The sequence below is a fragment of the Heterodontus francisci genome, chromosome 41 (genome assembly GCF_036365525.1).
Source record: "Heterodontus francisci isolate sHetFra1 chromosome 41, sHetFra1.hap1, whole genome shotgun sequence".
NCBI classification, from domain to species: domain Eukaryota; kingdom Metazoa; phylum Chordata; class Chondrichthyes; order Heterodontiformes; family Heterodontidae; genus Heterodontus; species Heterodontus francisci.
The window spans coordinates 14,899,906-14,927,232 of record NC_090411.1 but is presented as its reverse complement, the minus strand read 5'-3'; the positions used below and the strand labels follow the sequence as shown (position 1 = coordinate 14,927,232).

At 52.9% G+C, this 27,327-nt stretch overlaps 1 protein-coding gene across 2 annotated transcripts in view; it reads right to left on the bottom strand.

Annotated features, from left to right (window-relative positions):
* Positions 1-21,955, bottom strand: part of LOC137353263 (uncharacterized) — a 191,920-nt gene extending 169,965 nt beyond the window's left edge. Inside the window, exons 1-2 of one of the 2 annotated variants that reach the window (XM_068019339.1) lie at positions 21,817-21,955; positions 10,013-10,345 (exon numbers count right to left, since the gene is read on the bottom strand). In XM_068019339.1, coding sequence (XP_067875440.1) covers positions 10,013-10,345; positions 21,817-21,868 — 385 coding nt within the window. In that variant the 5' untranslated portion in view covers positions 21,869-21,955. The remainder of the gene's footprint in view (positions 1-10,012; positions 10,346-21,816) is intronic. The other variant, XM_068019338.1, reaches the window with a different exon arrangement.
* Positions 21,956-27,327: the final 5,372 nt, after the last annotated feature.

Here is a 27,327-nt window from a genome sequence, read left to right as displayed (position 1 = left end):
AGTGGGGGTGTAACAGTGGGGGTGTAACAGTGGGGGTGTAACAGTGGGGGTATTACAGGGAGTGGGGGTGTAACAGTGGGGGTATTACAGGGAGTGGGGGTATAACAGTGGGGGTGTAACAGGGGGGGTATGACAGGGAATGGGGGTGTAACAGTGGGGGTGTAACAGTGGGGGTGTAACAGGGAGTGGGGGTGTAACAGGGAGTGGGGGTATAACAGGGAGTGGGGGTATAACAGGGGGGGTGTAACAGGGGGGGTGTAACAGGGAATGGGGGTGTAACAGTGGGGGTGTAATGGGGGGGTATAACAGGGAATGGGGGTGTAACAGTGGGGGTGTAACAGTGGGGGTGTAACAGGGAGTGGGGGTGTAACAGGGAGTGGGGGTATAACAGTGGGGGTGTAATGGGGGGGTATAACAGGGAATGGGGGTGTAACAGTGGGGGTGTAACAGTGGGGGTGTAACAGGGAGTGGGGGTGTAACAGGGAGTGGGGGTATAACAGGGAGTGGGGGTATAACAGGGGGGGTGTAACAGGGGGGGTGTAACAGGGGGGGTGTAACAGGGGGTATAAAACAGGGAATGGGGGTATAACAGGGAGTGGGGGTATAACAGGGGGGGTGTAACAGGGGGGGTGTAACAGGGGGGGTGTAACAGGGGGTATAAAACAGGGAATGGGGGTATAACAGGGAATGGGGGTATTACAGGGAGTGGGGGTATAACAGTGGGGGTGAAACAGGCGGGGTATAACAGGGACTGGGGGGATAACAGTGGGGGTGTAACAGTGGGGGTGTAACAGTGGGGGTGTAACAGGGAGTGGGGGTGTAACAGAGAGTGGGGGTGTAACAGTGGGGGTTTAACAGTGGGGGTGTAACAGTGGGGGTGTAACAGGGAGTGGGGGTATAAAAGTGGGGGTGTAACAGGCCGTGGGGGTATAACAGGGAGAGGAGGTATAACAGTGGGGGTGTAAAAGTGCGGCTGTAACAGGGAGTGGGGGTATAACAGGGAGTGGGGGTATAACAGTGGGGGTGTAACAGGGAGTAGGGGTGTAACAGTGGGGGTGTAACAGGGAGTGGGGGTATAACAGGGAGTGGGGGAGTAACAGGGAGTGGGGGTGTAACAGTGGGGGTGTAACAGTGGGGGTGTAACAGTGGGGGTGTAACAGGGAGTGGGGGTATAACAGGGAGTGGGGGTCTAACAGGGAGTGGGGGTCTAACAGGGAGTGGGGGTCTAACAGTGGGGGTGTAACAGTGGGGGTGTAACAGGGAGTGGGGGTATAACAGTGGGGGTGTAACAGGGAGTGGGGGTATAACAGTGGGGGGTGTATCAGGGAGTGGGGGTATAACAGGGAGTGGGGGTCTAACAGTGGGGGTGTAACAGTGGGGGTGTAACAGGGAGTGGGGGTATAACAGTGGGGGTGTAACAGGGAGTGGGGGTCTAACAGGGAGTGGGGGTCTAACAGTGGGGGTGTAACAGTGGGGGTGTAACAGTGGGGGTGTAACAGGGAGTGGGGGTATAACAGTGGGGGTGTAACAGGGAGTGGGGGTGTAACAGTGGGGGTGTAACAGTGGGGGTGTAACAGGGAGTGGGGGTATAACAGGGAGTGGGGGTATAACAGTGGGGGTGTAACAGTGGGGGTGAAACAGGGAGTGGGGGTGTAACAGTGGGGGTATAACAGGATTGGGGATATAACAGTGGGGGTGTAACAGTAAGGGTGTAACAGGGAGTGGGGGTATAACAGGGATTGGGGATATAACAGTGGGGGTGTAACAGTGGGGGTGTAACAGGGAGTGGGGGTGTAACAGTGGGGGTGTAACAGTGGGGATGTAACAGGGGGGGTGTAACAGGGGGGGTGTAACAGGGGGTATAAAACAGGGAATGGGGGTATAACAGGGAGTGGGGGTGCAACAGGGAGTGGGGGTGCAACAGTGGGGGTGCAACAGTGGGGGTATTACAGGGAGTGGGGGTATAACAATGGGGGTGTAACAGGCGGGGTATAACAGGGAATGGGGGTATAACAGGGACTGGGGGGATAACAGTGGGGGTGTAACAGTGGGGGTGTAACAGTGGGGGTGTAACAGTGGGGGTGTAACAGGGAGTGGAGGTATAACAGTGGGGGTGTAACAGTGGGGGTGTAACAGTGGGGGTGTAACAGTGGGGGTGTAACAGTGGGGGTGTGGAACAGGGAGAGGGGGTATAACAGGGAGTGGGGGTATAACAGTGGGAGTGTAACAGTGGGGGTGTAACAGGGAGTGGGGGTATAAAAGTGGGGGTGTAACAGGCAGTGGGGGTATAACAGGGAGAGGAGGTATAACAGTGGGGGTGTAAAAGTGGGGCTGTAACAGGGAGTGGGGGTATAACAGGGAGTGGGGGTATAACAGTGGGGGTGTAATAGGGGGGGGTATAACAGGGAATGGGGGTGCAACAGTGGGGGTGTAACAGTGGGGGTGTAACAGTGGGGGTGTAACAGGGAGTGGGGGTATAACAGGGAGTGGGGGTATAACAGGGAGTGGGGGTATAACAGTGGGGGTGTAACAGGGGGGGTGTAACAGGGGGTATAAAACAGGGAATGGGGGTATAACAGGGAGTGGGGGTATAACAGTGGGGGTGCAACAGTGGGGGTATTACAGGGAGTGGGGGTATAACAGTGGGGGTGTAACAGGCGGGGTATAACAGGGAATGGGGGTATAACAGGGACTGGGGGGATAACAGTGGGGGTGTAACAGTGGGGGTGTAACAGTGGGGGTGTAACAGTGGGGGTGTAACAGGGAGTGGAGGTATAACAGTGGGGGTGTAACAGTGGGTGTGTAACAGTGGGGGTGTAACAGTGGGGGTGTATAACAGGGAGTGGGGGTGTAACAGGGAGTGGGGGTATAACAGGGAGTGGGGGTATAAAAGGGAGTGGGGGTCTAACAGGGAGTGGGGGTCTAACAGGGAGTGGGGGTGTAACAGTGGGGGTGTAACAGGGAGTGGGGGTATAACAGGGAGTGGGGGTCTAACAGGGAGTGGGGGTCTAACAGTGGGGGTATAACGGTGGGGGTATAACGGTGGGGCTGTAACAGTCGGGGTGTAACAAGGAGTGGGGGTATAACAGAGAGTGGGGGTATAACAGGGAGTGGGGGTCTAACAGTTGGGGTGTAACAGTGGGGGTGTTACAGGGAATGGGGGTAAAACAGTGTGGGTGTAACAGGGAGTGGGTGTACAACAGGGATTGGGGATACAACAGTGGGGGTGTAACAGAGAGTGGGGGTATAACAGGGATTGGGGATATAACGGTGGGAGTGTAACAGTGGGGGTGTAACAGAGAGTGGGTGTACAACAGGGATTGGGGATATTACAGTGGGGGTGTAACAGTGGGGGTGTAACAGAGAGTGGGGGTATAACAGTGGGGGTGCAACAGTGGGGGTGTAACAGGGAGTGGGGGTATAACAGGGAGTGGGGGTATAACAGTGGGGGTGCAACAGTGGGGGTGCAACAGTGGGGGTGTAACAGTGGGGGTGTAACAGGGAGTGGGGGTATAACAGGGAATGGGGGTATAACAGGGAGTGGGGGTGTAACAGTGGGGGTATAACAGGGAGTGGGGGTATAACAGGGAGTGGGGGTATAACAGTGGGGGTGTAACAGTGGGGGTGTAACAGGGAGTGGGGGTGTAACAGAGAGTGGGGGTGTAACAGAGAGTGGGGGTGTAACAGGGAGTGGGGGTATAACAGGGAGTGGGGGTATAACAGGGAGTGGGGGTGTAACAGTGGGGGTCTAACAGGGAGTGGGGGTCTAACAGTGGGGGTGTAACAGTGGGGGTGTAACAGTGGGGGTGTAACAGGGAGTGGGGGTATAACAGTGGGGGTGTAACAGGGAGTGGGGGTATAACAGTGGGGGGTGTATCAGGGAGTGGGGGTATAACAGGGAGTGGGGGTCTAACAGTGGGGGTGTAACAGTGGGGGTGTAACAGGGAGTGGGGGTATAACAGTGGGGGTGTAACAGGGAGTGGGGGTGTAACAGTGGGGGTGTAACAGGGAGTGGGGGTATAACAGTGGGGTGTAACAGTGGGGGTGTAACAGGGAGTGGGGGTATAACAGTGGGGGTGTAACAGTGGGGGTGTAACAGTGGGGGTGTAACAGTGGGGGTGAAACAGGGAGTGGGGGTGTAACAGTGGGGGTGTAACAGTGGGGGTGTAACAGTGGGGGTGGGGGTATAACAGGGAGTGGGGGTATAACAGGGAGTGGGGGTATAACAGTGGGAGTGTAACAGTGGGGGGTATAACAGGATTGGGGATATACCAGTGGGGGTGTAACAGTAAGGGTGTAACAGGGAGTGGGGGTATAACAGGGATTGGGGGTGTAACAGTGGGGTGTAACAGAGAGTGGGGGTGTAACAGGGAGTGGGGGTGTAACAGTGGGGTGTAACAGTGGGGGTGTAACAGTGGGGGTGGGGGTATAACAGGGAGTGGGGGTATAACAGGGAGTGGGGGTATAACAGTGGGAGTGTAACAGTGGGGGGTATAACAGGGAATGGGGGTATAACAGGGAGTGGGGGTATAACAGGGAGTGGGGGTATAACAGGGAGTGGGGGTATAACAGTGGGGGTGTAATAGGGGGGGTATAACAGGGAATGGGGGTGTAACAGTGGGGGTGTAACAGTGGGGGTGTAACAGTGGGGGTGTAACAGGGAGTGGGTGTGTAACAGGGAGTGGGGGTGTAACAGGGGGGGTCTATCAGGGGGTGTGTAACAGGGGGGGAGTAACAGGGGGTATAAAACAGGGAATGGGGGTATAACAGGGAGTGGGGGTATAACAGGGAGTGGGGGTATAACAGGGAGTGGGGGTATAACAGGGAATGGGGGTATAACAGGGAATGGGGGTATAACAGGGACTGGGGGGATAACAGTGGGGGTGTAACAGTGGGGGTGTAACATTGGGGGTGTAACAATGGGGGTGTAACAGGGAGAGGGGGTATAACAGGGAGTGGGGGTATAACAGGGAGTGGGGGTATAACAGTGGGGGTGTAACAGGGAGTGGGGGTATAACAGGGAGAGGGGGTCTAACAGGGAGTGGGGGTCTAACAGGGAGTGGGGTATAACGGTGGGGCTGTAACAGTCGGGGTGTAACAAGGAGTGGGGGTATAACAGAGAGTGGGGGTATAACAGGGAGTGGGGGTATAACAGGGAGTGGGGGTGTAACAGTGGGGGTGTAACAGGGAGTGGGGGTATAACAGGGAGTGGGGGTATAACTGTGGGGGTGTAACAGTGGGGGTGTAACAGGGAGTGGGGGTATAACAGGGAGTGGGGGTATAACAGGGAGTGGGGGTATAACAGTTGGGGTGTAACAGTGGGGGTGTTACAGGGAGTGGGGGTAAAACAGTGTGGGTGTAACAGGGAGTGGGTGTACAACAGGGATTGGGGATACAACAGTGGGGGTGTAACAGAGAGTGGGTGTACAACAGGGATTGGGGATATAACAGTGGGGGTGTAACAGTGGGGGTGTAACCGAGAGTGGGTGTACAACAGGGATTGGGGATATAACAGTGGGGGTGTAACAGTGGGGGTGTAACAGAGAGTGGGGGAATAACAGGGAGTGGGGGTATAACAGTGGGGGTGCAACAGTGGGGGTATAACAGAGAGTGGGGGGATAACAGGGAGTGGGGGTATAACAGTGGGGGTGCAACAGTGGGGGTGCAACAGTGGGGGTGCAACAGTGGGGGTGTAACAGTGGGGGTGTAACAGGGAGTAGGGGTATAACAGGGAGTGGGGGTATAACAGGGAGTGGGGGTATAACAGTGGGGGTGTAATAGGGGGGTATAACAGGGAATGGGGGTGTAACAGTGGGGGTGTAACAGTGGGGGTGTAACAGGGAGTGGGGGTGTAACAGGGGGGGTGTAACAGGGGGGGTGTAACAGGGGGGGGTGTAACAGGGGGTATAAAACAGGGAATGGGGGTATAACAGGGAGTGGGGGTATAACAGTGGGGGTGCAACAGTGGGGGTGTAACAGGGAGTGGGGGTGTAACAGGGGGGGTGTAACAGGGGGGGTGTAACAGGGGGGGGTGTAACAGGGGGTATAAAACAGGGAATGGGGGTATTACAGGGAGTGGGGGTATAACAGGGAATGGGGGTGTAACAGGGAATGGGGGTATAACAGGGACTGGGGGGATAACAGTGGGGGTGTAACAGTGGGGGTGTAACAGTGGGGGTGTAACAGGGAGTGGAGGTATAACAGTGGGGGTGTAACAGTGGGGGTGTAACAGGGAGAGGGGGTATAACAGGGAGTGGGGGTATAACAGGGAGTGGGGGTGTAACGGTGGGGCTGTAACAGTCGTGGTGTAACAAGGAGTGGGGGTATAACAGAGAGCGGGGGTATAACAGGGAGTGGGGGTATAACAGGGAGTGGGGGTATAACAGGGAGTGGGGGTATAACGGTGGGGCTGTAACAGTCGTGGTGTAACAAGGAGTGGGGGTATAACAGAGAGCGGGGGTATAACAGGGAGTGGGGGTATAACAGGGAGTGGGGGTATAACAGGGAGTGGGGGTGTAACAGTGGGGGTGTAACAGGGAGTGGGGGTATAACAGGGCGTGGGCGTATAACAGGGAGTGGGGGTATAACAGTTGGGGTGTAACAGTGGGGGTGCAACAGTGGGGGTGTAACAGTGGGGGTGTAACAGGGAGTAGGGGTATAACAGGGAGTGGGGATATAACGGTGGGAGTGTAACAGTGGGGGTGTAACCGAGAGTGGGTGTATAACAGGGATTGGGGATATAACAGTGGGGGTGTAACAGAGAGTGGGGGAATAACAGTGGGGGCGCAACAGTGGGGGTGCAACAGTGGGGGTGTAACAGTGGGGGTGTAACAGGGAGTAGGGGTATAACAGAGAGTGGGGGTATAACAGGGAGTGGGGGTATAACAGGGAGTGGGGGTATAACAGGGAGTGGGGATATAACAGTGGGGGTGTAACAGTGGGGGTGTAACAGAGAGTGGGGGAATAACAGGGAGTGGGGGTATAACAGTGGGGGTGCAACAGTGGTGGTGTAACAGGGAGTGGGGGTATAACAGGGAGTGGGTGTATAACAGTGGGGGTGCAACAGTGGGGGTGCAACAGTGGGGGTGTAACAGTGGGGGTGTAACAGTGGGGGTGTAACAGGGAGTAGGGGTATAACAGAGAGTGGGGGTATAACAGGGAGTGGGGGTATAACAGTGGGGGTGTAACAGTGGGGGTGTAACAGAGAGTGGGGGAATAACAGGGAGTGGGGGTATAACAGTGGGGGTGCAACAGTGGTGGTGTAACAGGGAGTGGGGGTATAACAGGGAGTGGGGGTATAACAGTGGGGGTGCAACAGTGGGGGTGCAACAGTGGGGGTGTAACAGTGGGGGTGTAACAGGGAGTAGGGGTATAACAGGGAGTGGGGGTATAACAGGATTGGGGATATAACAGTGGGGGTGTAACAGTGGGGGTGTAACAGAGAGTGGGGGTGCAACAGAGAGTGGGGGTGTAACAGACAGTGGGGGTGTAACAGTGGGGGTGTAACAGTGGGGGTGTAACAGGGAGTGGGGGTGTAACAGTGGGGGTGTAACAGTGGGGCTGTAACAGGGAGTGGGGGTGTAACAGTGGGGGTATAACAGTGGGGGTGTAACAGTGGGGGTGTAACAGGGAGTGGGGGCATAACAGGGAGTGGGGGTGTAACAGTGGGGGTGTAACAGTTGGGGTGTAACGGTGGGGGTGTAACAGGGAGTGGGGGTGTAACAGTGGGGGTGTAACAGTGGGGGTGTCACAGGGAGTGGGGGTGTAACAGGGAGTGGGGGTGTAACAGTGGGGGTATAACAGGGAGTGGGGGTATAACAGTGGGGGTGTAACAGTGGGGGTGTAACAGTGGGGGTGTAACAGTGGGGGTGTAAAAGGGAGTGGGGGTATAACAGGGAGTGGGGGTATAACAGGGAGTGGGGGTGTAACAGGGAGTGGGGGTGTAACAGTGGGGGTGTAACAGTGGGGGTGTAACAGGGAGTGGGGGTGTAACAGGGAGTGGGGGTGTAACAGGGAGTGGGGTATAACAGTGGGGGTGTAACAGGGAGTGGGGGTGTAACAGGGAGTGGGGGTATAACAGGGAGTGGGGGTATAACAGTGGGGGTGTAACAGGGAGTGGGGGTGTAACAGGGAGTGGGGGTATAACAGGGAGTGGGGGTATAACAGTGGGGGTGTAACAGGCAGTGGGGGTATAACAGGGAGTGGGGGTGTAACAGGGAGTGGGGGTATAACAGGGAGTGGGGTATAACAGTGGTGGTGTAACAGGGAGTGGGGGTGTAACAGGGAGTGGGGGTATAACAGGGAGTGGGGGTATAACAGTGGGGGTGTAACAGGGAGTGGGGGTATAACAGGGAGTGGGGGTATAACAGTGGGGGTGCAACAGTGGGGGTGCAACAGTGGGGGTGTAACAGTGGGGGTGTAACAGGGAGTAGGGGTATAACAGGGAGTGGGGGTATAACAGGATTGGGGATATAACAGTGGGGGTGTAACAGTGGGGGTGTAACAGAGAGTGGGGGTGTAACAGAGAGTGGGGGTGTAACAGACAGTGGGGGTGTAACAGTGGGGGTGTAACAGTGGGGGTGTAACAGGGAGTGGGGGTGTAACAGTGGGGGTGTAACAGTGGGGCTGTAACAGGGAGTGGGGGTGTAACAGTGGGGGTATAACAGTGGGGGTGTAACAGTGGGGGTGTAACAGGGAGTGGGGGCATAACAGGGAGTGGGGGTGTAACAGTGGGGGTGTAACAGTTGGGGTGTAACAGTGGGGGTGTAACAGGGAGTGGGGATGTAACAGTGGGGGTGTAACAGTGGGGGTGTCACAGGGAGTGGGGGTGTAACAGGGAGTGGGGGTGTAACAGTGGGGGTATAACAGGGAGTGGGGGTATAACAGGGAGTGGGGGTATAACAGTGGGGGTGTAACAGTGGGGGTGTAACAGTGGGGGTGTAACAGTGGGGGTGTAAAAGGGAGTGGGGGTATAACAGGGAGTGGGGGTATAACAGGGAGTGGGGGTGTAACAGGGAGTGGGGGTGTAACAGTGGGGGTGTAACAGTGGGGGTGTAACAGGGAGTGGGGGTGTAACAGGGAGTGGGGGTATAACAGGGAGTGGGGTATAACAGTGGGGGTGTAACAGGGAGTGGGGGTGTAACAGGGAGTGGGGGTATAACAGGGAGTGGGGGTATAACAGTGGGGGTGTAACAGGGAGTGGGGGTGTAACAGGGAGTGGGGGTATAACAGGGAGTGGGGGTATAACAGTGGGGGTGTAACAGGCAGTGGGGGTATAACAGGGAGTGGGGGTGTAACAGGGAGTGGGGTATAACAGTGGGGGTGTAACAGGGAGTGGGGGTGTAACAGGGAGTGGGGGTATAACAGGGAGTGGGGGTATAACAGTGGGGGTGTAACAGGGAGTGGGGGTGTAACAGTGGGGGTGTAACAGGCAGTGGGGGTATAACAGGGAGTGGGGGTATAACAGTGGGGGTGTAACAGTGGGGGTGTAACAGGGAGTGGGGGTGTAACAGGGAGTGGGGGTGTAACAGTGGGGGTGTAACAGTGGGGGTGTAACAGGGAGTGGGGGTGTAACAGGGAGTGGGGGTATAACAGGATTGGGGATATAACAGTGGGGGTGTAACAGTAAGGGTGTAACAGAGAGTGGGGGTATAACACGGAGTGGGGGTATAACAGTGGGAGTATAAAAGGGAGTGGGGGTATAACAATGGGATTTTAACCGGGAGTGGGGGTATAACAGTGGGAGTATAACAGGGAATGGGGGTATAACAGGGAGTGGGGGTATTACACGGAGTGGGGGTATAACAGTGGGAGTATAAAAGGGAGTGGGGGTATAACAATGGGATTTTAACCGGGAGTGGGGGTATAACAGTGGGAGTATAACAGGGAGTGGGGGTATAACAATGGGATTTTAACCGGGAGTGGGGGTATAACAGTGGGAATATAACAGGGAGTGGGATTCGGCTCTAACATGAAGTGTCTGTTTTTCACTGTCAGTGGATCCCATACTTACCCTGCACTTGCAGGAATGTTCCTGTCGCTGTCTTGACGTTGGAATCAGCCTTTCCGCGGCAGTAGTAAATTCCACTGTCCTCTCTGCTCTTCACTCTCAGCCGACAGTTCATAGTGAAAGTGGGAGCATTGTGAGACTCGGTGATTTCTTTTACAATATTTTTTGGACTGACCTTAAACAGCTGCAGAGTAAATTTGATGGGCTGTACTGACGTGTTGCTGGGCTGAGGCAGCCTGCTGCATTTATACTCGCACACAATCTTCACACTTTCATTCACCACGGCCACAACAATCAGCTCTTTCTGGCTGATTTGACAAGTCAGTTCTCCCTGACCTTAAAAAAGCAAACGCTTCCAGTTAGATCTTTCTTCATGTAACAAGACCCTTCACCCCAGCGAAGACAGACAGCATGAACTCTGGCAGTTGCAGCAAGGGTCCTGCGTTAACTAATAGTGGCTGCTCTCCTTCGTCAACTCAACCAGGACCCTCTTCAGCCCTGACGGTCTTACTGCGAGGGTCTGGACGATTGCAGCTGGCGGAAATGCAACAGCCACAGTGATGCAGCGAGGGGCGAACAGCACGGGGTTAGATACAGAGTAAAGCTCCCTCTACACTGTGCCCATCAAACACTCCCAGGCCAGGTACAGCATGGGATAAAAATTAAAAGTTATGGAAATACTCAGCAGGTTTGGCAGCATCTGGAGAGGTTTGGAGAGAGAAACAGAATTAATGTTTCAGGTCAGGGACCCTTCATCAGAACTGCTGAGTAATTCCAGTATTTTTTGTTTTTATTTCAGATTTCCAGCATCTGCAGTATTTTGCTCTTAATTCAGGTACACATGGGATTGGCTGGAGAGTTTGGAGCACTTCCTGTGTGCAATCAAGCGAAACAGCTGCAGCAGGAGAGGGGAGAGAGAGGAGAGGAGAGGGGAGAGAGGAGAGAGGAGAGAGAGGAGAGGGGAGGGGAGGGGAGAGAGAGGAGAGGGAAGAGGGAGATTAACAACTTACAAGTGTGGAACTGTTTCTAGTTAGTGGAAAGAAAAGAAGAACTGCAAGTTATTTTGGAGAGGTGGGTGTTGGAGTACCATAGAACAGACAATAGGCAGGTTATTATTTGAATGGCTATAAACTGAGGGAGGGGAATATGCAGCGAGACCTGGGTGTTCTCGTACACTAGTCGCTGAAGCAAAGCATGCAGGTGCAACAGGCGGTAAAAAGGGCAAATGGTATGTTGGCCTTCATAGCAAGAGGATTCGAGTACAGGAGCAGGGATGTCTTGCTGCAATTATACAGGGCCTTGGTGAGGCCACACCTAGAATATTGTGTGCAGTTTTGGTCTCCTTATCTGAGGAAGGATGTTCTTGCTATAGAGGGAGTGCAGCGAAGGTTTACCAGACTGATTCCTGGGATGGCGGGACTGACGTATGAGGAGAGATTGAGTCGGTTAGGATTATATTCGCTGGAGTTCAGAAGGGTGAGGGGGGATCTCATAGAAACCTATAAAATTCTAACAGGACTTGACAGGGTAGATGCAGGAAGGATGTTCCCGATGGTGGGGGAGTCCAGAACCAGGGGTCATAGTCTAAGGATACGGGGTAAACCTTTCAGGACTGAGATGAGGAGAAATATCTTCACCCAGAGAGTGGTGAGCCTGTGGAATTCGCTACCACAGAAAGCAGTTGAGGCCAAAACATTGTATGTTTTCAAGAAGGAGTTAGATATAGCTCTTGGGTCGAAAGGGATCAAAGGGTATGGGGGAAAGCGGGAACAGGTTACTGAGTTGGATGATCAGCCATGATCATAATGAATGGCGGAGCAGGCTCGAAGGGCCGAATGGCCTACTCCTGCTCCTATTTTCTATGTTTCTATGTTTGGACTGTTGGGGGAGGGAGGAGAAGCTGGAAGATCCAGGGGTGGGGTTGCCAAATTCTATTATAGGGAGCTGCTGTATTTGCTCTTGCACTCTTGTCTTCCATCCTGCACAAAGGGGGCTCCCTCCCCACCCCAACTGCGTGGGTCGGGATGGCTAGGGCTGCCCAGGTGAAGAAAGCTTTTGTACAACAGCAGGAAGAGGAAAGAACCAGGCGGCTCCAGCCGACCCGGGCGAAGAACCTCCCCTGGCTGGAAGACCGGACTTTGTACTCTTTGCAGTTAGGTGCTCCAACCACTGATCGGACAGCAACATCCTCACAGCCTTTATCTCCCTTCCACCACTCAGCCACCTGTCCTCTCCTTTCTACCCCTTTCCTCCTCTACTCCCACCCCTGCCCCCTCCCCCATCATATTGCTTAAAGTTTAAAAACTTTAAAAAGTTTTTGATGGGTGGGCTTGGCTCTTCGACCCCATGGCAAGCCCCTGTTGCAGGTGCCGCATGTCAATAGAGGTATGTGTGAAAGCAATGGCTGAGGTTGTTGGACCCTCGGCTGTTGTTGCTGCCTCTAAAATGTACGGGAAGGCAGTGCTTTTCCTGAAGACCGAGCAGGCGGTGTCCCTGGCCCCGAGCAAGGGGCTCACCGTGGGCAGGACCTTTCTGCCAGTGTACCCCCTGGAGGCCACTGCATAACGGGTCACTTTGTCGAATGTCCCTTCATTCCTACACCATCTGGGGGAGGTAAAGACAGGGCTTACCCCAGTCCCGCTCAGTCTTCTGGAGAACAGCCTCCGGCATGTGTACCCCTGCTGCGGCTAGTTCTCTATGCAGCTAGTGTGGAGGGCCACTTTAATGTGGAGTTCCAGGGGGTGGCCTCCCGTGTCTTCTGGATCCCAGATGGGGCACTGTGCCATGCCTGTCAGGGCTTGGGGCATGTTTATAAGAGCTTCCCCAACCTGCGGGACGCCAACTCCACCTCAGGTGGTGCCGCTGCACCTCCCCCTACACCTGCAACAATCACCGCTCAGGCTGTTCCAGAGGCCGTGGTTTTCACCCAAAGCCTGATCCAGGGGAGCTGGCCTGCCCCGTGACTGAGTCCGGGCCCAGGGAATTTGGGCAGGTGGGGTGTGGAGGTAGAAGCAGAGACCTCTACTGAGATGGAGGTCTCTGAGCCTCCCTGCCCCCTCCTGGAATAAAAGGAGGAGGCGCTCTCCTCTGAAGAGGGCCAGGGGGTTTTGGCGTCCGTCTTCTGGTGTGGGGTCCTCGAGCTCTCCCTGCCACCAGCACCATCAGCGTCTTTCAGGGGGTATGGGGAGGGGGGTGCCCTGTAGTGGGGGAGCTTGAGGACCCCATGGGAGAAATCTCTCTTTCAGCCAATGGGGTTGGGTATCCTGGGTGGGGGGCCAAAATCTGTGAGGGTCAGCCCTCCCTGCAGCGTAATGCTGCTGCCCAGGATGTACCCAACCTGGAGGCCAATTTGCATATTGCATTGGACGCTGGCAGGGTGGGAGATGGGCTCCAGTCCCAGCTCTGGCTGGATTTCTGGAGTCGGGAACAACCGTCTCTCCTGGGCCACTCATTAGTCCGGGGACGGAGGTGGGTCCTGAACCGCTGGCGCCCATAGGCTCCAGTTGCCTGGAAGAACCCAGGGAGGACTCCTCCGCTATTGATTCTCGGGATGAGATCGTGTTGGAGGCAGGACCAGCTGGCCCCGCAGTGTGTGTTTTTTTTTCCTAACCCCGTTATTTTTTTTCTGTTCCAAGGTGGCCTTTATACCCCAGGCCCCTTTTATATTTTTCATGTCGAGGGGGCCTTTATTCCTCAGGCCCCCTTTATATACATATTTACATTTTAAAAATAAATTTATTAAAAACAGATAAATAAACAAAAAACTCAAATTAAAGTGCCACTCTCGGCGTCGCCAATGCACTCCAGTCCCTGCGGTGCCCACCGGTCGCAGAAGACCTCAAGCGTACCGGCGGACACCTCAAGCTCCTTCTCCAGGGACACCCGGGCGCGAGCGTAACCGCGGAAGAGGGACAAACAATCAGGGAGGACGGACCCCCCGACGGCCTGCAGCCTGGACCTGTGAATTGCCACCTTGGCCAGGCCCAGGAGCAGACCGACGAGGAGATCCTCCTCCCGGCCCATGCCGCTCTGCACCAAAGATCAGGAGCGTGGGACTGAAGTGCAGCCAGAACCTGAGGAGCAACCCCTTCAAGTACTCAAAGAGGGGCTGCAACCTCGCACACTCCATATATACATGAAACACAGACTCGTGCAGGCCGCAGAAAGTACAGGCGGCCTGGAAGTCCGTGAACCTACTTAAAAGTCTGTTGCACAGGACTGCCCGCAGTGTGTGGTGGGTGTGTCAGCCCCTGGCGGTGACAACCCGGAGGAGGTTGGGGACTCGGTGTGAGGCACGGAGGAGGTTCTTGAATCCATCACCAATACATTACAGAGAAGTTCAAATTTGACATTCCAGAAAGTGCAATAGAATCAGATTCTTTCGATATAGAAAGTGAGTTTCCTCACAACCCTTCCATTCCATTTTACATGCCATGTACATTTTACAGAAAAACCATATTTCTGTGTATACAGCCTGATGGGTTTCCCATGGATCCAGCCCCTCGGTTCAGCTTGGTGGGGGGACCTTACACAGTGGTCTTTCCCCATTGAGCCGTTGCCGCGGCTGCCCCAAGCTTTAGTGCGTCCCTCAGCACGTAGTCCCGGACCTTGGAATGTGCCAGTCTGCAACACTCGGTCATGGACAACTCTTTTCGCTGGAAGACCAGCAAGTTTTGGGCAGACCAAAGGGCGTCTGGGACTTCTATCGATTCTGGGTCGTCTGGAGAAGGAAGCAGGGGGCTTCCCCTCCGTGAGGCTATGGTGGGATGTGGGCAAGACTTACATCTGTGTCTTCTTTTTTTTTTCCAAAATATACTTTATTCATAAAAATCTGTAAAAATTACATTGCCAAACAGTTTCCAAACAGCACGAAAAAATACAAACATTGCAAAAGAGATCAGTTTCTTTCAATAATGTCATGAGTTTCTTCCCAACCCTTCCGTTTCACAATTGTCATGTCAATTACAGTTTTACATTTACAGCAATTCAGAATATTAACGATACAGTTCGAGGGGTTTCCCATGGATCCAGCCCCTCAGTTCAGCTTGGTGGGAGGACCTTACACTGTGGTCTTTCCCCATTGAGCCTTTGCTGCGGCTGCCCCAAGCTTTAGTGCGTCCCTCAGCACGTAGTCCTGGACCTTGGAATGTGCCAGTCTGCAACATTCGGTGGTGGACAACTCTTTGCGCTGGAAGACCAGCAAGGTTCGGGCAGACCAAAGGGCGTCTTTCACCGAATTGATAGTCCTCCAGCAGCAGTTGATGTTTGTCTCGGTGTGCGTCCCTGGGAACAGCCCGTAGAGCACAGACTCCTGTGTTACAGAGCTGCTTGGGATGAACCTTGACAAAAACCACTGCATCTCTTTCCACACCTGCTTTGCAAAGGCACATTCCAGGAGGAGGTGGGCGACCGTCTCTTCCCCACCACAGCCAACGCAGGGGCACTGTGCGGAGGGGGCGAGACTTCAGGTGTGCATGAAGGATCTGACGGGGAGGGCCCTTCTCACCACCAGCCAAGCTACGTCTTGGTGCTTGTTTGAAAGTTCTGGTGATGAGGCATTCCGCCAAATGACTTTGACGGTCTGCTCGGGGAACCATCCAACAGGATCCACCGTTTCCTTTTCCCGTAGGGCCTTGAGGACATTCCGTGCAGACCACTGCCTGATGGACCGGTGGTCAAAGGTGTTTTTCCGCAGAAACTGCTCCACGAAGGATAGGTGGTACGGCGCCGCCCAACTGCACGGAGCGTTCCGCGGCAATGTGACCAGGCCCATCCTTCGCAACACCGGGGACAGATAGAACCTCAGCACGTAGTGACACTTGGAGTTTGCGTACTGGGGATCTACACATAGCTTGATGCAGCCGCACACGAAGGTGGTCATCAGGATGAGGGCCGCGTTGGGTACATTTTTCCCGCCCATGTCCAGAGATTTGAACATCGTGTCCCTCCGGACCCGGTCCATTTTAGATCCCCAGACGAAGCGGAAAATGGCTCGGGTGACTGCCACGGCGCAGGAGTGGGGTATGGGCCAGACCTGCGCCACGTAGAGCAACAACGTGAGCGCCTCGCACCTGATGACCAGGTTCTTACCCACAATGGAGAGAGATCGCTGCCCCCACATGCCCAACTTTTGTCGTACCTTGGCTACTCGCTCCTCCCATGTTTTGGTGCACGCCCCGGCCCTTCCGAACCATATCCCCAGCACCTTCAGGTAATCTGACCTGACGGTGAAGGGGACAAAGGATCGGTCAGCCCAGTTCCCAAAGAACATGGCCTCGCTCTTGCCGTGGTTAACTTTGGCTCCCGAGGCCAGTTCGAACTGGTCGCAGATGCTCATCAGTCTGCGCACGGACAGCGGATCCGAGCAGAAGACGGCGACGTCATCCATGTACAGGGAGGTTTTGACCTGAGTGCCTCCGCTGCCTGGGATTGTCACCCCTCTTATGCTCGCATCCTTCCTAATAGACTCAGCAAAGGGTTCAATACAGCAAACAAACAAGACCGGGGACAGAGGACAGCCCTGTCTGACTCCAGATTTGATCGGGAAACTTTCAGATTCCCACCCGTTGATTGACACTGCGCTACTGATGTTTGTGTAGAGCAGTTTGATCCAATTGCAGATTCCCTCCCCAAACCCCATTTTGGAAAGCACGTCCATCATGTAGGTGTGCGATATCCTGTCAAAAGCCTTCTCCTGGTCCAGGCTGATGAGGCAGGTGTCCACCCTCCTGTCCCGTACGTAGGCGATCGTATCCCTGAGTAGCGCGAGGCTATCGGAGATCTTCCTGCCGGGTACATCTGTGTCTTCTGTCAGGGCACGCGAACGGGTCGAACAAAAGGCGGGAAACCGAGATCGGGCGCCTAGAGAGGGAGGTGCTCATTTTGAAGTCCCGTCTTGGTGAGGCCGTCACGGACCCGGCCCTGTGGCAGGCGTACAAAGAGAAGAAGGGCGCGCTTAGGGACCTGCAGCTCATAGGGTCCCGAGGCGCATACGTGAGGTCACGGATCCAGATCCTGGAAGATTCGGACCGCACTTCACCCTTCATCTACTCACTGGAAAAATGGTGAGGGGTCCGTAAGCAACTCGTTGAGCTTTTGGCTGATGACAGATCCGGAGGGAATGGGCCTTTTGGTCCGTACATACTACGGCACGTTGTTCCCTCAAGATCCATCCAGCGAGGACGAGTGCAGACTTCTGTGAGAGGACCTGCCGAAGGTCAGCCGGAGAGAGCCGAAGGATTGGAGGCTCCGTTCACGTTGGCGGAGCTGACTGGCGCCCTCCACCAGGGGTAAATCCTCAGAGCTGGAAGGGCTGACTGTGGAATTCCTCAGGGCATTCTGGGACATCCTGGGGGGGGTGCAACTACGCATGGGCATGTGACTTGGGGGAAAGCCTGGCAACCGGGGAGATGCCCAGGGCAGTCATCGTCCTGCTGCCGAAGAGGGGCGATCTCCGCCTGCTTAAGAACTGGCGACCGGTCTTCCTCCTCCGCATGGATTATAAGATCTTTACCCGGGCTATGTCTACCCACCTGGGCTCCGTGCTGGCCCACATGATCCACCCCGACCAGTCCTACACGGTCCCGGGCTGGCCCATCCAGAACAACATCCACCTGGTCCTAATCCATCTTTCTCGGCGGACTGGTCTGTCGGTCGCTTTTCTCTCTCTCGATCAGGAGAAGGTGTTCAACAGGGTGGATAACGAATATCTTTTCGGGACTCTGCACGCATTCGGACTTGGGCTGCATTTTGTGGCCCAGGTCCGACTTTTATATATGCTGCCGGAGAGTGTCTGCTCAAAGTTAACGGGTCCTTGACGGCGCCCCTTCACTTTGGGAGAGGAGTGCTTCAGGGATGCCCCATGTCCGGCCAATTATATACCATCTGCGTGGAGCCCTTCCTGTGCCTGCTTCGCAGGAGGTTGGCTGGTTTGGCTCTGCGCGGGCCAGCCATGCGGGTTATCCTCTCGGCTGACGTGCTCCTCGTGGTCACAGATCCTGTTAACTTGTGGAGAATGCACGGGTGCCAGAAGACATTTTCTGCCACATCCTCTGCGAGGATCAATTGGGAGAAATGTTCCGGACTCCTTGTGGGTCAGTGGCGGATGGACTCTCTGCCGGAGGAGTTAATACCTTTTGCGTGGAGCACCACGCACATCCTCTCTCTGGGAGTCCACCTTAGCCCTGCCGAGGAAGCCTGGCCGGCAAACTGGCAGGAGTTGGAGGCGGAAGTCACCACTCAGCTCGGATGCTGGACAGGACTGCTCCGAGTGCTTTCCTACAGGGGCCGAGCGTTGGTCATAAACCAATTGGTGGCCTCGATGCTGTGGTACCGGTTGGTCGCTTTGGCCCTGCCCCCTGCATTTGCCACCAAGATCCAGAAGAAGCATAGCGATTTCTTCTGGGGCAAGAGGAAACACTGGGTCTCTGCCGTGGTCCTGAGTCTCCCAATTGAAAAGGGCGCTCAGTCGCTGGTGTGCGTCCGAACTGCTCATCAGACCCAAGCCCCGAAACCCTGCTCCGGAGCCGGTCCCACACAATCTGAGCCACCTCTCGGAAATGCCCTCTGTGCCATTCCACATTGGGCAGATGGGTTTCCTGTACGGGCTGCTCCTGCACACTCTCCACTTCCTCGCCGTCGTCTGCCGCTCAGACACGCTGTGGCAGTCCGTGTTGCCATCTGGCGGTGAGGGGAAACCCTGGTGGAGGTCTCTCTACATAGGAGTCCTCCCCCTTTACATCGGGGATCTGGGGTGGAGGGTGCTGCACAGGGCAGTCCTGCGCAATAGACTTTTAAGAGGGTTCACGGACTCCCAGGCTGCTTGTAATTTCTGCAGCCTGAACGAGTCTGCGCTCCATGTTTATATAGAGCGTGCGAGGTTGCAGCCACTCTTTGAGTATTTTAAGGGGCTGCTCCCCAAGTTTTGGTTACACTTCAGCCCCACGCTCCTGATCTTTGGGCACCCGGTGCGGAGGTGGGTGGGCCGGGAGGAGGATCTCCTCGTCGGTCTGCTCCTGGGCCTGGCCAGGGTGGCAATTCACAGGTCCAGGCTGCGGGCCATCGGCGGGGGGGCGGGGGTCCGTCCTCCCTGATTGCCTGTCCCTCTTCTACAGTTACGTTCACGCGCTGGTGTCCCTGGAGAAGGAGCATGTGGTGTCCATTGATACGCCTGAGGCCTTTCCCCAACCGGTGGGCACCGCAGGGGCTGGAGTGCATCATCGATGCAAAGAATGGCATTTTGAGTTTTGTTTTAATAAAGTTATTTATTTAAAATGTATATAAAGGGGGCCTGGGGTGTAAAGGCCCCCTCAGCAAAATAAAAGGGGCCGGGGGTGTAAAGGCCACTTTATAAAATAAGAAAAAAATGGGTTAGATACAGAGTAAAGCTCCCTCTACACTGTCCCCATCAAATACTCCCAGGACAGAAAGAAAAAGGGTTAGAAAAAAAGGAAAAAAAAAAGTCACCTAAGCTAGCATCCCTCGTTGTGCGATATCTTCTTCTCAAGCCTATCTCACATGACTGTTACATCATCACTCGTACAGTGGGAAGGGTCTCCCTGCTGTCTTCGGTAGTAACCCTTTACATCCTTTTACTACAGATACAGTTCCTCCGACAGTGCAAAGACTGAGGCAGATGGCTGAGACAGGGATGTGCGTGTTGTTGAAACATTTTCAAAGGCTGCTGCCGCTGAGCTCGGGTAACTGTCGGAGCAGTCTCCCGCTGAAGCTCCTTGTCCAATGGTAGCTCGAAGTAAACCTATGGAGCTGACCTTGAGGCACTGTGTGAGTTTGTGAAAGGGGTGATGAGCAAGTGTTTGAGGGGATACTCCTTGTCCCCTCGCAGCCAGCTGTTTGTGTATGTGTGGGGGGGGGGGGGGGTGGGGTGGGGTGGGGAGAGTGGGTGAGAGAGGCATGGGGCAGTGGGGGTAGGGGTGGGGGTGGGGGGGGGGCGAACGTGGAGGGGATGAAGGAAGGTGGAAGCTGGTCAGAATGTAAAAGCAGGAAGGCAGCTGCTGGGAAAACAGGAACTCATTCATCCTGCAGAACATCCTTCTGCTGGTCAGACACCAGCTGCACAGTACAGGGGGTTTATCTGAAGGAGCCTGCAGGGTGACATGGCTGCAGGCAGCGAGGTTCTGGATTGGGGCCCCAGAGGCCTGTCCTACTGCTTCCAGATAGCCAGGGGGTAACTGAGGATAGGATGTGCTTTGACTAATAAGGCATCAGTCACTAGTTGGATATAAAGATGGAATCTGTAGAATCACTGACTGATATTACTGATATACCTTGAGGATGGGGAGCCAGAGGCAACGAATGTTGCCCTGGGTTGGTTCACTCTGCCAGCTTGCCTCCTCCTGTCTGATCTCCCTCCAGCTGCCTCTGTTTCCTGCTCCTCCTGTTGCCGGAGAGGCCCCAGGAGAGCCCTCATGAAGTATAAAGTGCACTTCCAGAAGCCCCTTGAGTGTTCACAGGCACTTTGAAATCGACTGAGTCGCCAAAACCAACTAAGTGAGAAGGAGCAAAAATGTCTCCCCAGATCTCCGCGATTTTAATGCGAGGGTAGCAACATTTACTGTTCAATTAGCGCTGGAAATGGCTTGTGTGTGGACTAAACATCGAGAAGACCGAAGCCATTGTCTTTGTCCCAGCTACAAACTCCTTTCCCTAGCTACCCACTCCATCCCCCTCCTTGGTGACTGCCTCAGTCTGAAACAACCTTCGTGTCACACTGACCCCGAGATGACCTTCTGAATTCATATTTGCACCATCACCAAGACTTCCTATTTCCACCCCCATAACGTCAGCCGACTTTGCCCTGTCTCAGCTCATCTGCTGCTAAAACCCTCATTCATGCTTTCATTCACTAGACTTGACCAGCCAATGCACTGCTGCCTGGCCTCCCATATTCTACCCGCCCTAAACTTCAGGCCATCCAAAATCCTGCTGCCTGTGTCCGAAATCGCACCAAGTCCCATTCACCCATTCCCCCTCTGCCTGTGACCGGCGTTGGCTCCCAATCAAGGAACGCCTCGATTTCAGAATTCTCATCTTTGTTTTCAATCTCTCCATGGCCTCGCCCCTCCCTATCTCTGTAATCTCCTCCACCCCCACAATCCTCTGAGATCTCTGCTCTCCTCTAATTCAGGCCTCTTGAGCATCCCTGATTTTAACCTCTCCACCATCGGTGGCCCTGCCTCCAGTTGCCTGGGCCCTAAGCTCTGGAACTTCCTCCCTAAACCTCTCCGCCTCTCTACCTCACTTTCCTCCTTTACGACAATCCGTAAAACCTCCCTCTTTGACCTAATATGTGGCTCGGTGTTTAACTTTGCTTTATAACACTCCTCTGAAGCGCCTTGGGACATTTTATGATGTTAAAGGCGCTATATAAATACAAGTTGTTGTTGGATTGCAGGCGGGAGCAGGAAGTGTGGGGCTGCACCACAGTAGAGATGGCAGTGCAGTCTGAGGCCCTATCTGCACCGTCGAAGTCTGCGTAGCCTCTGGCTGCCAGGACCATATTCCTCTCCAGATTCGACTAGATACACGGCTTCATTTCCTGTTATTTTTAGTTACAAATGGGACATGAAAGCCAGCTGCAGTATGGCTGACACCCACCCTTTCACTTTCAAGTGCTGATTTAAGTTGGACCCAGGCCTCAGGTTATCCTCAGTGCCTCAGGCCCTGGGTGTATTACATTTAGCCTGGGCTAGTCCAGTTCCCTGCCTGGAGAGGCTGTTTTAAGAGTGGGAAACAGTCTAGTCACTTTACCCCATCACCACACAGTCTGTTCACACACTGTATCCTACCTTGCTGTAAGAAAAAAGCCAGACAAATCAGGATCCTGATGCAAGGAGACATTCCTCTGCTGCTTTCGGCTATGTTTGTGGAAAAATCAGAGAAGGAAGTTTGTCATTTCTCCGAGTTCCTCCTTGTGGTTTTTGTTGGGTTACAAACAGAGCATGCGATCATTGAGTAACATCCCCTGTCACATGACACTGCCAGGAACCTGCTAACCAACGCATCGAGAATTTCACAAGGTGGACATGGACAGTAAAGTGCACATCCATCAATAGAGTGATAGTTCCTCCACTGCTTGTGATACGATCCCGGAAACTTGGTCTGTACCTCCCAACTGTTTGCGTTGGTCAAATTTCGTGTGAGACCTTACAATGCCCTTTTCTTTATATTTGTTCTTGGGTTGTGAGCGTCACTGGCCAGGCCAGCATTTATAGCCCATCCCTAATTGCCCTTGAGAAGGTGGTGGTGAGCTGCCTTCTTGAACCGCTACAGTCGGTGTGGGGTAGGTACACCCACAATGCTTTGCTCTGTAGCGGTTTGATGCAACTGAGTGGCTTGCTAGGCCATTTCAAAGGGCAGTTAAGAGTCAACCACATTGCTGTGGGTCTGGAGTGTGGGTCAGAGCAAACAGAAGCACCACAGACATGGTATTTGCACTCAGACATTTACAAGAAAAGTGTCTTGAGCAAAACAAAAGCCTGCACGTCACTTTCCTAGACCTCACCAAGGCATTCGACACTGTGAGCAGAAATGGACTTTGGAAATCCTTGAAAAACTGGGATGCCCACCCAGATTCCTGGCCATGGTGAAGCAGTTTCATGAAAATCAGTACGGACAAGTCAAACAAAACAGGGACCTCTCCAATCCCTTCCAGTGGCGTGAAGCAGGGATGTGTGCTGGACCCGAACCTATTCACCATCTTTTCAGCATGATGCTGCTGCAGGCAACAGAAGACCTTAAGGAGGGTGTTTATGTACACTTCCAGACTGAGGGAGGCTTTTTCAACCTCAGGCATCTTCAGGCTCACACAAAGACACAAGAAAAACTCATCTGTGAATTTCTTTTCGCCGATGACTGTGCTCTCCTGGCCCACAGTCAGTCAGACCTGCAACTTATAACAACATGTTTTTCCGAGACGGCACAACTCTTCGGACTAAAAAACAGTTTTGACCCATGTCATGGGTCCTATACCGCCGTCATGTACGCCTTCTAGAGCGCTTCCATCAGCACTGCCTACGCAACATCCTCAATATCCACTGGCAGGACCGCATCACAAACATTGAAGTCCTGGAAACAGCCAACATCATCAGCATCGAGGCCATGCTCCCGCAAAGCCAACTGCGCTGGGCGGGTCACATTGCCCGGATGGACGACAGTTGCCTGTCCAAGATCATGTTGGATGGAGATCTGACCACGGGTAAAAGGAACAGAGGGGCCCCACTCAAACATTTCAAGGACTCCCCAAAGAAGTCCCTCTCTGTGTGTCACATCGACCATCACCAGTGGGAAGTACAGGCCGCAGATCGTGATGCCTGGAGATGCTACATCAGGAGGGCTACAGCCACCTTTGAGACTGAGCGAAGAACCAGCATGAAAGAGAAAAGGAGAAGGGTCCATCCAATTGCCCCCAATGAGTACATCTTCACTTGTACCCGCTGTGGGAGAATCTGCTGGTCACAGATAGGCCTGACTAGCCACCAGCGGGCCTGCAACCAATGACTACAACCTTCCCAAAATCTCCGTCTGCGAAGAAATGCCAAGATTACTGAGACTAGTGATTTATTGATTAATTAAATTTAAAACCCCCCAGCGGCCATGGTGCAATTTGAACTCTTGTCTCCAGAGCATTTGGCAAACAGTATCATAAGGTTTAGGTGAGCGAGTGAAAAGGGCAAGGAGTCGTCTAGAGTAAAAATACTTAATTTGAGCAGGAGGAGCAATTTCAGTGGGGCGACAATGGATCTGTCCCAGGTAAATTGGAATCAAAGATTGTCAGGGAAAACTGTAATGGAACAATGGCCTGCCTTTACAGAGGAGATAGTTCAGGTACATTCCCATGAGGGGGAAAGGTAAGGCAGGGAAAGCTGGAGTTCCCTGAATGTCGAAAGAGATAGAGAGTAATATGGAGAAGAAAAATGGGCCGTTTGATAGATATCAGCTTGATAATGCAAGTGAGAAACAGGCTGAATATAGAAAGTTCAGAGGGGAAGTGAAAAAGGAAATCAGAGAATAAGAGAGTATGAGAAGAGACTGGCAGTTAACAAAATGCATTCCAAAAGCCTTCTACAGGCACATAAATAGTAAAAAGGTAGTAAGAGGAGGGGTGGGGCTGATGAGGGACCAAAGAGGAGTTACACATGGAGGCGGGGCATGACTGAGATACTAAATGAGTACTTTGCATCTGTCTTTACCAAGGAAGAAGACGCTGCCCACGTCACAGCGAACGAGGAGGTAGTTGAGACACTGGATGGGCTAAAAATTGGTGGAGGTATTAGATAGGCAGGCTGTACTTAAAGCTGATACATCACCAGGACCTGATAGGATGTATCTGAGGATGCCGAAGGATGTATCTGAGGATGCCGAGGGATGTAAAGATGGAAATTGATGTACTGGCCATAATCTTCGAACCCTCCTCAGATGGGGGAGGGGGTTGGTCCCAGAATACTGGAGAATTGCAACTGTTACACGCTTATGCAAAAATGGGTGTAAGGATAAACCCAGCAACTACAGGCCAGTCAGTTCAACCTCAGTGGTGGGAAAGCTTTTAGAAATGATAATTCAGGATAAAATTAAAAGTCAATTGGACAAGTGTGGATTAATTGGGGAAAACCAACATTGATTTGTTAATGGCAAATCATGTTTAACTAAAATAAAAACAGAAACTGCTGGAAATACTTTGCAGGTCTGGCAGCATCTGTGGAGAGAGAAACAGAGTTAACGTTTCGGATCAGTGACCCTTCATCAGAACTGGTAAAGGTTAGAAAAGAATTAGGTTTTAAGCAAGTGAAGGGGGTTGGGGCAGTGGGGGTGGTGGAGAAGAGAACAAAAGGGAAGGTGTGTGATAGGGCAGGAAAGATTAAATAACAAAGCTGTCATGGGACAAAGGCAAAGAGAATGTTGATGCTTGTGGTGGAAGACAAAGCATTAGTCCAGAGAGAGTGTTAATGGCAGAGTAATGAGCAGCTCTGTCCACATGAAAAATAGGCACATGGTTAAAAATTAAAATAATAAAAAATAGAAAATTATTTTTTAAAAGCCAGTCGTGCTCTGAAATTATTGAGGATTCCCCCCCACTGTGGTTGACAGGGCCCTCCACCATATCTGGCCCATTTCCCGCATCTCTACCCTCACCCCTTCCCCTCCCTCCCAGAACCGCGACAGGTTCCCCTTGTCCTCACTTTCCACCCCATCAGCCTCCACATCCAAAGAATCATCCTCCGCCACCTCCAGCTCGACGCCAGCACTAAATACATCTTCCCTTCCCCTCCCGTCAGCATTACGCAGGGATTGTTCCCTCCGCAACATCCTGGTCCACTCCTCCATCACTCCCGACACCTTCCCATGCAATCGCAGGAGGTGTAATACCTGCCCCTTTACCTCCTCTCTCCTCACTGTCCAAGGCCCCAAACACTCCTTTCAGGTGAAGCAGTGATTTACTTGTACTTCTTTCAATTTAGCATTCTGTATTGTCTGCTCACAATGCGGTCTCCTCGACATTGGGCAGATTGGGTGACTGCTTTGCGGAACACCTCCACTCAGTCCGAAAGCATGACCCCCAAGCTTCAGGTCGCTTGCCATTTCAACACACCCCCCTGCTCTCCTGCCCACATTTCTGTCCTTGGCCTGCTGCAGCGTTCCAGCGAACATCAACACAAGCTCGAGGAACAGCACCTGATCTTTCAATTCGGCACTCTGCAGCCTTGTGGACTCAACATTGAATTCAACAATTTCAGAGCATGACTGCCTTTTTAAAAAATTAAAATAAAAAATAGAAAATTATTTAACCTTGTGCCTATTTTTCATGTGGACAGAGCTGCTCATTATACTGCCATTAACACTCTCTCTGGACTAATGCTCTATCTTTCACCGGCATTAACACTCCCTTTGCCTTTGTCCCATGACAGCTTTGTTTTTTTTAAAAACTCTCCTGCCCTCTGTCCTACCACACACCATCCCTTTTGTTCTCTTCCCACTTCACTTGCTTAAAATCTAATTCTTTTCTAACCTTCACCAGTTCTGATGGTCACTGACCTGAAACGTTAACTCTGCTTCTCTCTCCACAGATGCTACCAGATCTGTTGAGAGTACTTCCAGCACTTGCTGTTTTTATTTCAGATTTCCAGCATCTGCAGTATTTTACTTTTATTTTCATGTTTAACTAGCTTGCTTGAATTTTTTGATGAAGTAACAGAGAAGGTTGATGAGGGTAATGCAGTTGATGTGATGTACATGGACTTCCAAAATGCATTTGATAAAGTGCCACAAAACAGGCTTGTCAGCAAAGTTGGAATTAAAGAGACAGGAGCAGCATGGATACAAAATTGTCTGAGTGACAGGAAACAGAGAGTATTGGTGAATGGCTGTCCTTCAGACTGGAGAAAGGAATATAGTGGGGTTCCCCAGGGATTGGTATTCGGGCCACTGCTTTTAGAGTCATAGAGAGATACAGCACTGAAACAGGCCCTTTGGCCCACCACGTTTGTGTCAACCATCAACCGCCCATTTATACTAATCCTACATTAATCCCATATTTCCTACTGCATCCCCAATTTCCCTCAATTCTCCTACCTACACTAGGGCAATTTACAATGGCCAATTTACCTGTCAACCTGCAAGTCTTTGGCTGTGGGAGGAAACAGGAGCACCCGGCGGAAACCCACGCGGTCACAGGGAGAATTTGCAAACGCCACACAGGCAGGACCCAGAACCGAACCCGGGTCGCTGGAGCTGTGAGGCTGTAGTGCTAACCACTGCGCCGCCCTTTTCTTGATCGATATTAATGACCTAGATTTGGGTGTACAGGGCATTACTTCAAAATTTGCACATGACACAAAACTCAGAAATAATGTATACTGTGAGGATAGTGATAGGCATCAAAAGAATACAGACAGGTTGGTGGAACGGGCAAACACCAAACAGATGAAATGTAATGCAGGGAAGTGTGAAGTGTTTCATTTTCATAGGAAAAATGATCAGAGACAATATAAAATAAAGGGGAGAATTCTAAAGTGGGTGCAGGAGTTAAGGGACCTGGGGTTGTACATGCACAAATCATTGAATGTGACAGGGCAGGTTGAGAAAGTGGTTAAAAAGGCATACGGGATCCAGAGCTTTATGGAGGCGGAGTCCAAAAGCAAGGAAGTTAAGATGAACCTTTATAAGACAACTGGAGTATTATGTCTAATTTTGGGCACCACACTTTAGGAAGGATGCGAAGGCTTTGGAGAGGGTGCAGAAAAAGTTTTCGAGAATGGTTCCAGGGATGAGGAACTTCAGTTGGAGGGATAGATTGAAGAAGC